The following is a 14,904-nucleotide window of genomic DNA, read 5'->3' as shown; positions in this document are numbered from 1 at the left end:
CCCTAATTCCTGAACCACCTCAACCGCCATGAACGAACGCTCCAAGCTCCCCGTCTTTACACGCAGCACGGCACTGCGACAAGCCGCCATGTCTCGCTCACGGCGGCCAGACAGAGACACGAGCGCCTCCCGATCCGACTCCTCCGCCTCCACCTCCCCCGAGCGCGGCTTCGACGATGACAAGGACTCGATCATGCTGAATTCCAATGATTCCCTGTCTTCCCTCGCACCCTCGGTTTCTCTCGATTCGGACGACGATGCTCGGCGACGGGCCATTGAGGAGCAGAACCGAATCTCACCCATATCCCGCCTACCCGCCGAGCTCATGATAGCCGTCTTTGCAAAACTGTCCTCGCCCGCCGACCTCAAGAACTGCATGCTAGTCTCCAAAGACTGGTCCCGAAACAGCGTCGGCCTTTTATGGCACAGGCCGTCGACGAACAAGTGGACGAACGTGAAGAGCGTCATACACACAATACGGACCGTCGCGAGCTTCTTCGAGTACAGCAGCCTCATCAAGCGCCTCAATCTGTCGGCGCTAGGCAACGAAGTGAGCGACGGAACACTGGGCCCTCTTTCCGTGTGCAAGCGTGTCGAACGATTGACGCTTACAAACTGCACCAAGTTGACCGATCTGAGCCTGGAGGCCATGCTGGAGGGCAACAGGAGTCTCTTGGCCCTCGACGTGACAAGCGTGGAGGCCCTGACCGACAGGACCATGCTCGCCCTCGCCAAGAACGCAGTACGGCTACAGGGACTGAACATCACAAATTGCAGGAAGATAACAGACGATTCACTGGAAGAGGTCGCCAAGAGCTGCCGTCATCTGAAGCGCCTCAAGCTGAACGGATGCTCCCAGCTCACCGACCGGAGCATAATCGCATTCGCCATGAACTGCCGCTATATCCTCGAAATCGATCTCCACGACTGCAAGAACCTCGCCGACGAGTCCATCACGACCCTGATCACAGAAGGACCACAACTGAGAGAGCTACGGCTGGCTCACTGCTGGAGAATCACGGACCAGGCCTTCCTTCGCCTGCCCTCTGAAGCCTCATATGAGAGCCTTCGCATACTAGATTTGACCGACTGTGGGGAGCTAAACGATGCGGGAGTTCAGAAGATCGTATACGCAGCGCCACGTCTGCGCAATCTTGTCCTCGCCAAATGCCGCAACATCACAGACAGAGCCGTGCTTGCAATTACGCGCCTCGGCAAGAACCTGCACTACATACACCTCGGCCACTGTTCGCGAATCACAGATGTGGGTGTTGCCCAGCTGGTCAAATTGTGCAACAGGATACGTTACATCGATTTGGCGTGCTGTACGAACCTTACAGACCAGTCTGTCATGCAGTTGGCTACACTCCCGAAATTGAAGCGCATAGGACTTGTCAAGTGCGCAGCCATCACAGATCGCAGTATCCTAGCGCTCGCCAAACCGAAGCAGGTTGGCAGTGGCGGACCTATCGCACCTAGTGTATTAGAGAGAGTGCATCTCAGCTATTGCACGAACCTCACTCTTCAGGTATGTAATCAATCACTAAAAAGTCCAAATTCAGTCAGCTAACATTGTCAGGGCATACATGCACTCTTAAACAACTGCCCACGCCTCACCCACCTAAGTTTAACAGGCGTACAAGCCTTCCTCCGTGATGACCTCCTCGTGTTTTGCCGCGAAGCACCGCCCGAGTTCAACGAGCACCAACGCGACGTCTTCTGCGTATTTAGTGGCCTAGGCGTGGGCCGATTGCGCTTGTTCTTGAACACGCACGGGCAGGGCGAACTCCGTACCTACGACGGTGAAGGCACCATGTACGCCGATGACGATGGCGACCAGATGGGCAACGTGACTGCCCAAGCAGCTGGCATGGTCATGGACGAGGGCGAGGAAGAGCCGTTTGGTGACGACAGTGAGATGTTAGGCCAGGACTAATGTCGCCAATGTCACCTGTTGGGTTAGCTTTTTCCTTTACTTTCCTTACACATGCATTGTAACGGCGTTTTGCATCTTCATATCAGCGGCATTGATTCCTACAGAAGGGATAAGGATGGAAGGACTGAACGGCCGAGTCAGATCCGCGGCTGCTTATACCCTTTTTATGTACTCGAGTTTCGTTAGTGTGTAGTAGGTGATAGAACGATGAGAGCGTATGGAGTAGCGCAATGTATACTTTGACGCAAAATAAATGTTTGGAATTACTCTCTCACACAATTACCATACCACTCTATTGCTGCTTCACAAACGTTCACTTCCCAACTTACTCCAAAGGACATAACCCGCATCACCCTTTCATTTCAACAACCCACACATACACCCGCAGTCCGGCACCGGACACATGGCATGCCGCGCAAACCAATCCCGCGCATGATGCCCATGAAACCCATGACTACACCCCATGCAAAACACCATCAACCGCGCCTCCAAATCCTCCCCCGCCAGACTCGCCGCAGCCCCTACTTTGCTCGCGTCCGGACTTCCCAGCCACAACATGCAGATCCCACACCTGGGCATCTGCGTCCCGCAATTCGGACACGCGAGGGCGGGACTACTCGATGCGTGTTTGGGCCTAGCCGCGGGTCTGGCCGACGACGTGGACGTAGGGACGAGTCTGGGCTTGGAGTTTTGCGCAGGGTCCTTGCGCAGCGCGAGGTTCTGCTGGCAATTCAGACAGCGCAGGGTGAGGCTGGGCTGGTTTGGTTTGTTTGTGCTGCGGCCCTCGCGCGTGACGGTTGCGCGGTTGTGTTCTTTCACATATCGTGTGCGCTGCAGGAAGGCGCGCCAGGTCTGCATGTGTGACAGGTAGATGTCGCGCCAGAGGGGGAAGCGGGCGTCTTGGATGTACAAGGGACAGGCGCGCGAGAGGAGGAGGACGGCGTCTTGGATGCCGGAGGGGTGCTGGGAAATATATACGGTCAGCAGGTCGAGGGCGCGGGTTGTTAGGCCAGTGAGGAGCAGGCCGGAGATGGAGCCGGAGGATATGGTGGATGATGTGAGGGAGTTGAGGAAGGATGTGAGAGAGGTGTCGGGCAGGTATTTGAGGGCGATGGCGACGCGGTCGGAGAGGGCGAGTTGGGGCATGGAGACGACAGTGTCCCAGGAGGCGGAGATGAAGTATGTGAGGAGGGATTTGAGATACGGGTCGGTGGTCATGTCGGCCATCCAGGCGCATGTGGAGCGTTGTTCGGGGGAGATGGAGGATGTAGGGGAGGCGCAGGCGATGACGGCGGCGAGGCCGATGTCGTCCTGGGGGAGTTTCTTTTGTTGGAGGGTGGAGCGGAGGAGGGAGAGGGCGATGTCTTTGTGGCCTTGGAAGACGGCGAGGACGATGGCTTTGTAGATGCTGCCCGAGTCGACGAGTTGTTCGCAGGAGTGCTGGGCGGCGGTGTTGGAGAGTGGCCAGCCGCAGAGGCTCAGACATAGCTGTCTGTTCTCTGGGTATTCTGTCTTGACGCCTTCGAAGGGTGGAAGCTCCATGACGTCGACAATCTCTTTGACGGCATCGCTGAACATTTCTTGGCTTGTCTTTGCGTCGGGATCGATGAGACGATCGTCGTACATGGTGAGCTCGTTGGCCCATATAGCAGTGACACCGAGATATTTCAGGTCCAATCCGTTCCCTACCATGCCGTCGCCTACCGCATGGGCGTCCATACGATCGACCAGCGTCCAAGCATCGACTAGCCAAGGATCGTTGCTCAAGATCTGCTTGTTCTTGTCGCAATCCAGGGAGTAGCCTTCCTGAGCTCGACGCTTCGCTGCATGCAGTACAGCAAGGTAGTCGTCTAAGGGAATCTTGACGTCAGGATATCCTAGGTTCAGGAGGTCTTCGTGCATTTCGTGACTTGGATGCGTTGCTGACAGCAGAGGGAGACTTCGCTGGCTGTTGCTTAGACTGAACCTGGTCATGCTCTCTGACAGACTGTTTCCCATGTCATAATCAATGCCAAATTTGGTGCTCAACGCGAGGTTTTGGACTTCGATGAGGTCGTTGGCCACCGTGCCGTGCGGCAGGCTGGGTTTTGCAATGCAATATCTGTCTTTGTAAATCTCTTCGAGAGCACTGACGTTGATCTTTGGCGCTGGAGGGGGCACTTTAAGCACCTCTACCTCGCGGTTGGGGAGCAGAGCGAGAGCGCATTGTCCGCTCATTATGTTTCCAGCTGTCATGAAATCATACGCAACAACACGGTCTTTGGGATCCTGAGGATGGGCCTTGTCGTGTAGTGGATATCGGAAATGGTGTGTGGCTTTGGTATAGTGTGGTGAAGACCATCCTGGCCCAGACGAGGTCTTTGATGTCGGATCTAGCCGATGTGTGTGCTGTGCTAGCTCAATTATCTTGAACTCTCCCGTGTTCGCAAGTACACCAAAAGTTCCTCTCTTGGTACCAGAGTAGCGCAGGCTCCAAATACTCGCTGCCTGGCTGTTGTCAACGACTGGCTTGAACTCCAGAACCGCACCGGAGTTCGCAGCGTCGTTGGAGGTGCTGCGCTGCTTAACGAATCGCTGATCCCAGACAGTCACAGTTGGATCGCCTGTGGTGCCGGCAGAGAGGAAGTAGTTCTCATCCATGGGATCTATGGCGATATTGTGCACTTGGCGTGTCTGAAATTGGGCGATGCCAGTGGTCGTCGAGTCTGCTTGCATGAGCCTCTAGTAATAGTCCACAGTTCAAAAAACAAAATGCATACCTCTAAGATCATAGATACGCACGTACTGCCTTGAAACACCAGCAATGAGTGTATCCGGCTGTCCAGTGAAGAACTTGATGCTATAGATAGCCTCTGAGCTTGCCAATTTCTTGTACGGCTCATCTTTGCTGGTGATTCTTGAATCATTCAGATCATAGATGTTTAAGCAAACATCATTTCTGACCCTGTCGAGCCCAGTGGCCAGGAGATTCTTGTTGCTGAATGCGATTGAATTGCACTTCCGCTGATGCCGGATGGGGAATGCATGGATGAGGTCGTGATCGGGTCTTTCAGGGTCCAGTGTCACTAGTACAGCCTCACCAGTCGCTGAACCGATTCCAACGACACTGGCATCCTTCTTGGACCAGTCAAAGGCCGTGTAGTTGGGCAGCTTATCGCGGATGCATATCTGTCTGTAGTTGACCTTCTTTTTGGACAGACCATCGATTTGGCAAAGGCGTAGTCGATTCCCCGCGACATCGATTATCAAGAACCGGGGATTGGACTGGGTGGAGTGCGGCGACCATCGGATCGCAGCTTCCATGTTACTGGCTTATCATTGGTGGCGCCAGGAAGCTGAAGGGATTGGCTAAATCACGGACGGCTTCATCAAATGCAAGACGGTGAAGGCAAAGAATAATCGGCTGGGGGCATGTCGGTCACAGCATATCTTGACGCGACAATGATGTTCCAGAAGCAACAACCTTGGAGTGAAGGCCGCGGCTCGTGACATGCCACTAGCGCGTTCAGGCCCCACTAAAACTTCCAGACGCCGAAGTTCTCGAAACTTTTACCACCAGCAACCCGAGGAACAACAGCACAACAACATGTCGCAAAAGCGCAAGCACGACGATACTCCAGGCGATGCCTCTTCCGCGTCGAAGACCTTTAAGAAACACCGCCCCTTCAAGCCTGGCCAGAACCACCAGCAGACCAAGCACCATAGGCGGCCGAACCTCTCCCACGATGACGAGAACGGGCGCAGCACCAATGCGCTCAAGAGCAGGATACGAGATCTGAAGCGGTTTCTCACGCACATGGACAGTGTAGAGAAACATAAGATGTCAGCTGGCGCAAGGCAGGAGCGAGAGCGAGAACTGGAGGCATGCGAGCACGAGTTGGCGGAGAAGCTTAATGCGAGTAGAGAGGCCGAGTACCGCAAGAAGATGATTGGAAAATACCACCAAGTGCGATTCTTCGGTACGTCGCCCTATATCAATATATTTCTTGGTAAGGACAGAGCTGACACGCGCAGATCGACAAAAGGGCACGCGCATTCTCAAACGACTCAAGAAGGAGCTTTCCGCACTGGAGGACGACTCGAAGAAGACGGCGCTACAGCAGCGAATACACAACGCCGAGGTCGACGTCAACTACGCGATATACTACCCGCTCATGAAGCCGTACTCGTCGCTGTATCCCAAGTCGAAGAACAAGAAGTCGAGTGACTCGGAAGAGGCAGAGGACACGGGCGAGGACAGCAAGAACAGCGCCGAGGTCGATGGACCCAAGGGCGACGTCAACATGTGGAAAGCGATAGAGGAGGCCATGCAGGACGGCACGCTGGAGAAGCTGAGGTACAGCAAAGACGCGGTCCCAGCCGAGCCGCCGAAGAAGAGCAAGAAGCCCAAAGCCAAGGACAGCAAGAAGGAAAAGAGCGTGAGCAAGACATCACATGACGCTTCTGCTTCGCACAACTACGCCGTCCAAGACCAGGACGAAGACAGCGACGGAGGATTCTTCGAGTAGATTCTTGACGTCATTCGATTCAGCTAGCAAGCAGCACATTAGATACCCAATCCCACACCCCATCTTACTTCGCACCCCCAACAACCCTAACCGGATGCGCCTCCGTATTAAACACCCACGTATCCCTCCCCCCATCCCCAACCTGCCACTCCTCACTCCCCTCCGTCTGAATCAGATAACTATACTTGAGCACTTCCGCGAACCAAAAGCTCTCCTGGAAATCCGACCAGCCGCCTCCGCCCGGCACATTCACGTCATTAATACTGCTATACCCGCTGCCCACGCGGGTAGTACTATTAATCGCAACAAACGCCTCCCACGCCCAGTCCTGGTATTTCTTATCCTTGGTCGCGCGGTACGCGTAGTAGTAGCTCTCGATGACTTCCGGGCGCAGATTGTACGATGGGTCTGAAATGACGGTGCCGGATTTCGCAAAGTACTCCGTCTGGTTGGCGGGGACAGTAACATTACTTTCCCAGCGGAATTGCTCGGCGCCGATGCCCGTTGCGGTACTCGTGTACGTGAGCCTGCAGCCCTCGACGAGCTTGAGGCCAAAGTCGATGTAAGTCTGCTCGCCCAGCGTTTGCCCCGCGAGGATGAAGTTGCCGCCGTCGAAGCACGCGAGATGCTGACTTCTCAAACGCAGCGTCGTGCCGTTGTAGTACGCGAGGAACGTCACGTCCGGCTTGGTCTTGGGGTGCGAGGTGAGGTACTTGATTGTCGAGTCGGCAGCGACGATCCAGGCGTCTTTGAGGTAGGAGAAGCGCGTGGGGTCGTAGATGTACATCTTGATCAGGTATTCGTAGTACGAGTCTGCACCGCCGACCCAGCCGCCCAGCGCGTCTTTGAACAGGCCGGTTTTGGGGTCGATGCGCATGCCGAGAAGGCCGGGGAAAGGCTCGCCGAATGCGGGTTGGGGGTTGAGGAGGTACTTGTAAGCATTTTCGGCGAGGGTGGCGTAGGTCTCGTTCCCGGAGAGGTCAGCGAGGCGCGTCCATTCGAGAATCAATGTGCCGACTGTTGCGAGGAGGTTGGGCGTGTCGACATTGCTGCGGTTGGAGAAGGTGAGGTCGTTCCAGGGGATGCCGGTGGGTGTTTCGAAGGCGTAGCTAAGGTTGTTCGCAAGAGTGATACTTTGCGCGAGCAGGGCGTCGACCTGGTCCTTATTATCTGCTAGATGCGCCAGCGGGCCGTTGAGGAAGTCGTAGCCGGAAATCAGGCCGCCGAGATAGCGGATTGTGGTTTCAAAGAGGGAGACTTCGATATCGGTTTTAGACCAGTTGATCGTGGGGACATGGGCGAGGATCTGGTTCACGATTTCTTTTTCTTCCATTACGAGGGCGGTGGAGAGTGCATCGACGGCTGAGGCGCCCCATCCGTTCCTACACAAGTTTGTCAGACTGAAATACCCCGAAAATAAATAGGATGTCGGACCTTGAGTTACTGAAATTGTTCGTGACTGGGTTCAGCTCGTCGTTGGGAAACGCATATTTGTAGTAACCATCCCAACTGATCTTAAAAGTATCGACGACTGCCTGAGCTCTATCTACCGATTCCGAATACTGTCTCTGTTCAACAGTGTTGACTACCAGGTTGAGAGGCTCGCTTGATGGTAGTGCCAACGCCGAAGGGAGCAAGACAGCTCCAAGAGCGAGAAAGTGCAGCCGTGCCATAACGAAGTAGTTGTCAGGAATGAATGGATGAAGCCCGGACAGACGTGGATTACATGTAAGCATATATACACATCGCAATTACACCGCGCAGCTCCAATTGGTACCCGGAAATTGAGTTAACGCTACCCATGTTACCTCTACATTGAAACCGAGCCACGAAAAGTATCCCCTGACGCACTTCTGCGTAGCTCCCGCCGTCGTTGGGTCTGCCAGCTGTGCAGTTATAGGTTTGCTACATGTGAAAGTGGAGAAGGGACGCTGCGCATGTGGTGGCAGCGCGTGGTACAGACACCTCTTAGGAAGGTGGTAGAAGTCATTGCAGCCATCTGAGATCTGCAAGCTTGCCGATCCTCAAGCTACACAAGCATGAGGAGTGCATGATCAGCTGGCGTCATCGGTTCTCGCCAAGTTTGGTTGATGTAATTCTTTTGTGCTGACAGGACCGAATGCTCAACGTTGTGGTCTGATTGTTTCATAAGTGGGGCGTATAAATTGCACAAAAAGCGTCAACAAACGTAGCGTAAGAGCATTGCGGTGTGTTGAAGAAGCACTGGGGTGAACCTAGTTAAGGGCCTGTCCGGTACACTACTACTCCAGATTTACCGCTTCGTTTTGGCTTAATACGCAGCCAGCTCCGTTTCGCTAGCCAGATTTAAAGGCGGTCAGATGCTTCGTTTTAGCCGCGTTAACACTTGACAAATTTAGCCTAGGCATTACCCCTTTTAGCGCGTCTATAAACTGTAGGCTCCGGTTTAGAGAGGTCATTTCAAATTTCAGTAGCGAGCTGGAGCCTCCGTTTACGCTAAGATTCTGCCATCCTTTCTGCCAAAACTGAGCGGTGAATCTGGTGTACCGGACAGGCCCTAAAGTCTCGCGAGCGTGCCTGACTGCGGGGTGATCTCCGGTCAAGATTCCGCCCCTCCCGAGTCTTATCCCCACGTCACTGCATGGAGCTATCCATAGTCGAAGCTTGGCAATTAATGATTAGAGATGACGGTATTGTTCAGCGCAGCAATGGTCCTTGCTGAGTTCTATATCACCGTAAGTAGCGCAATGCCAACAAGGTGCTCGCTCGATGCATGTACTGTATATCTTGCCGGCGTGCTATCCTGATCTCTACAAAGCCGGGCCTACACTTATGAAGGCTCTGACCAGTCGACCTGTTCTGTGACAGGGCCGCCATCGGCAGAATAACTGACCTTCAACCTTAATCTTAACCTGGCTGGCGGAGGCTAATAGCAGGGTTAGCACTGATTCCAGATTTAGATGTTATGTTAAACTCACTCCGCTGACTGAGGTGACCCGCATCTGCTGAGTCGCTTCTTGACCGGCATCCAGTTCTGATGTACTGATCGGTTGTAGTTGCAACTTCTGACTTTTCGGCACTGCGGCCTGTAGGTTGACCGCCGACAACTGACTTAGACTACCAGTATTCCGGAATCGAGCTAGGAGCTGAATGGCGTTTGCATCGCGTTTCATCTGGAAAGCAATCTGTAAATCGTTCTTGTTGTACACAGGATGAGGAGCAGGCCCTGATGATGCCGCTGGCATAGACGGTTGTGCTGAGGACATGCCACCGAGAAGATCCATGGAACCTGCTTGTGGAGGTTGGCGAGATTGGGTAGGGGCAGGCGAGCTAGAGGGACCGGAGTTGAATAGGTCCATGATATTTGCAACGTTCGATTGTGGTCCAGGAGTCGATGTCTGTGGTGGCGGTGATGAGGATCCTCCTCCACCTAGGATATCAGCGAGTAAGTCTTGACTTTGTGTGCCATTCGAGGTTCCATTGATTTGTGTAGATGGACCTGAGTCGCCCATGAGATCCAAGAGTAGATCTTCGGTTGCGGCTTGTGCGGGTTTCTTCTTAAGAATCTTCGATTGTCGCTTCTTGGTGGCTTCTCCAAGCACGCGCTGCTCCTCTCGAATTTCCGGTGCAGGCATCTTCTCAAGGACACCTCTTCTGACTGAGTCTTGTCCAAACAGATTACCATACTCAACGGCACGCTGCTGTATCTCAACGTCAAGGTTGGCATTATATCTCTGCAGCAATCTCCGAAGGCGTTCGATTTGGGCGGGTTCGGTCAAGCGCGTAGTAAGCTTGATGGAGGCAGTGATGATGTACTGCTGGACGATGAGACCGGCGTAGCTGCTGCCGAGAATAGTCTCAAACAGATCGACTATGTCGCTTTCCTTGACTTCCTTCACAAGCTCCTCCTCTTCATACTGACCACCCCTCAGCAGCGCATCACCATATTCGCCAATGACCCAAGATCCAGCAAGGGTGAGACCTTCCTGAGTGATGTCGTCCTTTAGCGCGGCGTACAACTTCTGGACGGAGTATGTCTGTAGATCCGGGGTTGTCGCAATCAAGCGGACAAACGATGATAGAATCTGCTCCTTGACGTAGTTGCCAGCCTGTAGATTCGGGTCAGCATTCTCCATTTTCAGATTCGAAAGCAAACCAATATCCTACTTACCAACTTCAATACGCGAAGCATGGTATCGACGTGCCAGCGCTTATTTGGTGCGAATCGGTCAGCTGCAATACCGATCTGGGAGGTCATCACAGGCTTGAACTCATTGTCGGCGACTTCCAAGAATGCAAGCAACTCGCGAATTAAGACCCGTACGTTGCTCTCGTTGATTAACGTGAAACTGAGGTCGAGAGCTCTTCGTCGAATACTGATATCTGGGTCGCGCAAGCAGTCCAAGATTGTGTTCCTGTGTCGCTGAACAGCGTTGGGCTCAACAGCAACAACCTTGATCAGTGTGTTGAGGGCAACGTATCGAATGTTGTTGTCACGATTGGACAAGAATTTGCCGAGAATGTTTACACCAAGCACGCGCAGACCGGAATCTGCCTCGATATCGAGAATGGTGAGTACTGCTTCGTAGAGAATGGAATTTCCAACGTTTTTTGAAGAGTCCGTGTTGGTAGCGACCTGATAAAGTTAGAACTCATTCTTCTAGATGCGCGCGTGGCAATTACCTGAGCCAATATATCGTTGATCTGCTCGCTGACAGAAGCATCACCACGTGCCAGTATGCGGAGCAGCTGCAATATTTTGCATTGCAAGAAAGGATCCGTGATGCCTGTGACGTCGTGCTCAGGCGCATAACCAGAAGACGAGAGCCCCTTCAAGATCTTGACCAGACTGGGGACAACTGGCTTGAACAGGTCCCTGACGCCGTTCTCGTCATCTTCTAGTTCGTCTGCCTCGCAGAGATTCGCAACCAATGTGACACCGCACAGCAGAACGCCGTGGTTGCGGTCTTGTAGCAGCAATTTGGCTTTTTCCAGGAAATGCTCCTGCAGATCAGGCACCTTTCGACAGATTCTCATGGCGCAAAGGGCAGCTTTCCGGCGAATGTAGGGGTTCGAGCTCGATATGATGGTCTCAACTTCGGGGAAGAGATCACGGGCCATCTCGACTGAGGCGATGTTTCCGAGGGTGCAGAGCGCCAGGCCAACGATGTACTGGTTGGAGTGGTTCAAGTCGCTGTACCATTGTCAGCGGGAGGCTTCACAATCGCGGAGAAGCCCATACTTCTTGGTCGAGTTGGTCACCAGCGTCAGAACCTCTTGGTTTTCGTCCAGGAGCAACATAGTCCCCAGATACCCCAGGCGCTTGTCCGCAAAACGCGGGGAGGCCAGTAGCTTCAGACATTCAATCTGTCCAAAGTGCGTCCTCTCACCCAAGGTGAAGAGGTACAGTAGCTTGGCGACATTGTTTCTTCTGCTCGGGTGTGAATATACGTCCTTGGGTTCGTGAGGTCTCAACACACCTCACATTGGAGTCGTGGCTCTCCTCCCTAAAGCTGGCGCGAATGGCAGCGCTTTCCTTCTGCACCACAGCCCGCTCGTCGGCAATCGTCTTCGCGGCTCGCACATTCCGAATGAATTGCTTCACTGCATTGTCTTAGTATACGTGCATACAGCGGGCGTTGCGGTCTTGGCGTACAGGAAGTCATTGTGGTGGCCTCTAGGACCCCACCGGGGCGGCGGTCGGAATGGCAGGCAAGTGAAGGCTCGGGAGGCTGGAGGATGGAGGGATGCGCGGGTCGGACGAATGCTGGAGCCGAAAGCGGTATGCGATATGGGTGAGGCACCGCTGCTTGTGATTATTCGAGGAGTACAGTAGCTGGCATGTCCGAACGCGGGCCGTCTGTTAATCCAGACAGGGTCGTCGCGCCTTCCCTACCCTGTCGCAGAAGCTTGAGCCGCCTGACTCGCGCAACCGCTGATGTAACCACCGTCACACGCACTCCAACGCCCACGATCTTGTTTGCGCCAATGTGTCGGCAATGATCGGCTTCCGTAGTAGCCTGCACATATACTGAAATACCGATGCCATGCTCACATGATCCCAGCTCCATTCCTGCAAACGTCAGCTCCACCTGTGCCGCGGAAGCCACGGCGACGTGTGACATCAACCCCAAGGAACCCCGTCGAGTCGCAGATCATCGTCTAGGCTGACCGCATCGCCAAAGCCACCTTTCTTCGCATTCACTGCGACATGCCCTTGCAATTCTCCACGTGATGGCCGAGTCTTCTTCTATCGACACAAAAGCCCGCAACGGGCACGGCGAGCTTCACTCGCCGCGACCGCGCAAAGCTACGCGCATAGACTTGCTGAAGCCGCAGCTCAACGAGGAAGCCTTTAACAAGGATGGAACTCTCAAAGAGCCTGGCTCTGGCGTCTCGAGGTACCCGGAATTTTCTCGTGGCCAGGCGCATGGCTGACTTTCACAGTGGAAGAACAACTCCCATTCCTGCAGATGCCCCTCCATCAGTCCAGGCTACCTCGTCTGCGCGCCGTCAGATTCGCGCCCAGCAGAAACAGCGCATGTTTCCCACCATCGAATACGTGAATCGCGTGTCCCACTTCGACCCGGAGAGCGACTATCATGACTTCAGAGGCTTCTTTGTCCTGTTCTGGATCGGGCTCGCAATCATGGTCCTCACAACGATGCTTCGCAACATGACCGAGACGGGCTATCCTCTGCAGTTGAAGCAGTGGGGGCTCTTCAAGGAGAAGGTGGTCGAACTCGGCATGGTGGACGGAGCTATGGTGGGCAGCACTATGATATCGCTGCCACTACAGCAGCTCTTTCTCAGCGGCAAAGGTTCCCTGCGCTGGAGCAAGTTTGGCATATGGATACAGAGCATATACCAGGTGCTATGGCTTACCTTCTGGGTTACGTACCCTTTCATCCGTGACTGGAGCTGGACCGCTCAGGTGTTCTTCACGCTGCATTTGCTTGCCATCTTCATGAAGATGCATTCATACGCGTACGTCCATCAGAGTCAGATAGCGGTTCGATGTACTAACATTATACAGCTTCTACAATGGACATCTGAGCGAGACTCTACGCCGTCTCAGCGAACTCGATACGCCCGATCAGGCGAGCAAAGCCGCAGCAGTCAGATACCCCGAGCCTCGAACACATTTGCACGAGATCCCTCAGTCACCCACCCACCAAGAGCCCAAGGACGCAAACGCGGAATATCTGCGCCAGCTACGAGAAGATTTGGCGTTTGAGCTCGCCTCACCACTAGGTCGTGTCTCATATCCCGAGAACCTCACTGTCTACAACTACATCGACTTTCTCTTCTGCCCGACCCTTTGCTATGAGATCGAGTATCCCCGCACGTCGCACATCCGCTGGATGGAAGTCTTCTACAAGACGCTTGCTGTATTCGGATGCATCTTCTTGATGGTCATCACATCTGAGGAGTTTATCTTGCCTGTGCTTGACGCCTCCGCAGCCCGCCTTCACCATGCAGACGGCGCACTGGACTTTACCCTGATCGTAGCAGAGACTGTTGGCCGCCTGCTTTTCCCATTCATGATCACGTTTCTGCTGGTTTTCCTTGTCATTTTCGAGTACGTCCTCGGTGCATTCGCCGAGCTCACATGTAAGTCGCACAATACCGCAAATAGATCTTGGCTAACAAACTATAGGCTTCGCGGATCGTCAATTCTACGCGGATTGGTGGAACAGTTGCGACTGGCTCGAATTCTCGCGCGAGTGGTGAGTGCAATTGCGTTCAAATGTCTTGTGCTTTTTGCTAATCATTCCTTTAGGAATAAGCCAGTTCACCACTTCTTCCGTCGTCACGTCTACTCTGCATCGAAGAACCACATGTCGCGCCCAGTTGCGACCACAATCACTTTCCTCATATCTGCGCTTGCGCACGAGTTGGTCATGGGTTGTATTACGCGCAAGTTCCGAGGCTACGGATTTTTCGCAATGATGCTGCAGATGCCCATTGTCATGGTGCAGAGAAGCAAGTGGGTGAGAGGGCGCACCTTGCTCAACAACGTGCTCTTCTGGTGCAGCATGATCTTGGGGCTGAGCATGGTAAGTCAAAGCTTCCATCAAACCGACATACGGCTAACAATTTCCAGATGTGCGCGCTGTACGTCCTCGTGTAAGAGTACAACTTCGGTGGTTGTATATTTGAAGGATTGCATGTACAGCGGACTACGTGAATTTTGAGATACCCTTCTCTTTGGCTGTGAAGTGTTTGTTGTAAGATAGGTTAGAGCTTAGCATGTATTAGGCATTTAGAGACATGTTTGATCCTACGTTGGTAATCTCGCAAGCAGCACCAGAAAAGGTGTAGGTGACGTAGATTGATAGGTCCGTATTCCTTCAGGGTCCTGTAACGGGACTTGAGCCCATCCGAAGCCGACCCCGCGAAGTACGCAAGGCAAGGATCAAGGGTATGACGTCGGAGCATCAACAATCAGCTGCTTGAACGCAAGCATTACCGGCAGCC

At 53.7% G+C, this 14,904-nt stretch overlaps 6 protein-coding genes across 6 annotated transcripts; 3 read left to right on the top strand and 3 right to left on the bottom strand.

Annotated features, from left to right (window-relative positions):
* Positions 1 to 28: 28 nt before the first annotated feature.
* Positions 29 to 1,936, top strand: SNOG_11753 (hypothetical protein; the record flags this gene model as incomplete). Its single annotated transcript, XM_001801939.1, has 2 exons — positions 29 to 1,478; positions 1,635 to 1,936. 2 exons carry the CDS (start codon positions 29 to 31, stop codon positions 1,934 to 1,936), a joined length of 1,752 nt encoding a protein of 583 aa, XP_001801991.1.
* Positions 1,937 to 2,293: 357 nt separating this feature from the next.
* On the bottom strand, positions 2,294 to 5,239 carry SNOG_11752 (hypothetical protein; the record flags this gene model as incomplete). Its single annotated transcript, XM_001801938.1, has 2 exons — positions 2,294 to 4,641; positions 4,696 to 5,239. 2 exons carry the CDS (start codon positions 5,237 to 5,239, stop codon positions 2,294 to 2,296), a joined length of 2,892 nt encoding a protein of 963 aa, XP_001801990.1.
* Positions 5,240 to 5,522: 283 nt separating this feature from the next.
* Positions 5,523 to 6,518, top strand: SNOG_11751 (hypothetical protein; the record flags this gene model as incomplete). Its single annotated transcript, XM_001801937.1, has 2 exons — positions 5,523 to 5,895; positions 5,951 to 6,518. The coding sequence occupies 2 exons, from the start codon at positions 5,523 to 5,525 to the stop codon at positions 6,442 to 6,444; spliced, it is 867 nt and encodes a 288-aa protein (XP_001801989.1). The 3' UTR covers positions 6,445 to 6,518.
* Positions 6,509 to 8,117, bottom strand: SNOG_11750 (hypothetical protein; the record flags this gene model as incomplete). Its single annotated transcript, XM_001801936.1, has 2 exons — positions 6,509 to 7,826; positions 7,879 to 8,117. The coding sequence occupies 2 exons, from the start codon at positions 8,115 to 8,117 to the stop codon at positions 6,509 to 6,511; spliced, it is 1,557 nt and encodes a 518-aa protein (XP_001801988.1).
* A 1,136-nt stretch (positions 8,118 to 9,253) lies between these two features.
* On the bottom strand, positions 9,254 to 12,089 carry SNOG_11749 (hypothetical protein; the record flags this gene model as incomplete). Its single annotated transcript, XM_001801935.1, has 7 exons — positions 9,254 to 9,316; positions 9,402 to 10,532; positions 10,595 to 11,059; positions 11,107 to 11,617; positions 11,666 to 11,854; positions 11,904 to 12,027; positions 12,080 to 12,089. 7 exons carry the CDS (start codon positions 12,087 to 12,089, stop codon positions 9,254 to 9,256), a joined length of 2,493 nt encoding a protein of 830 aa, XP_001801987.1.
* A 568-nt stretch (positions 12,090 to 12,657) lies between these two features.
* SNOG_11748 (hypothetical protein) lies at positions 12,658 to 14,621 on the top strand (the record flags this gene model as incomplete). The annotated part of the gene is made up of 4 exons (XM_001801934.1): positions 12,658 to 12,841; positions 12,897 to 13,410; positions 13,460 to 14,037; positions 14,218 to 14,621. The coding sequence occupies 4 exons, from the start codon at positions 12,658 to 12,660 to the stop codon at positions 14,619 to 14,621; spliced, it is 1,680 nt and encodes a 559-aa protein (XP_001801986.1).
* Between the last annotated feature and the right edge of the window lie 283 nt (positions 14,622 to 14,904).

This window comes from Parastagonospora nodorum (assembly GCF_000146915.1).
Source record: "Parastagonospora nodorum SN15 chromosome Unknown scaffold_20, whole genome shotgun sequence".
Lineage (NCBI taxonomy): Eukaryota > Fungi > Ascomycota > Dothideomycetes > Pleosporales > Phaeosphaeriaceae > Parastagonospora > Parastagonospora nodorum.
The sequence above is the reverse complement of the archived record's forward strand: the minus strand, read 5'-3'. Positions and strand labels throughout refer to the sequence as shown.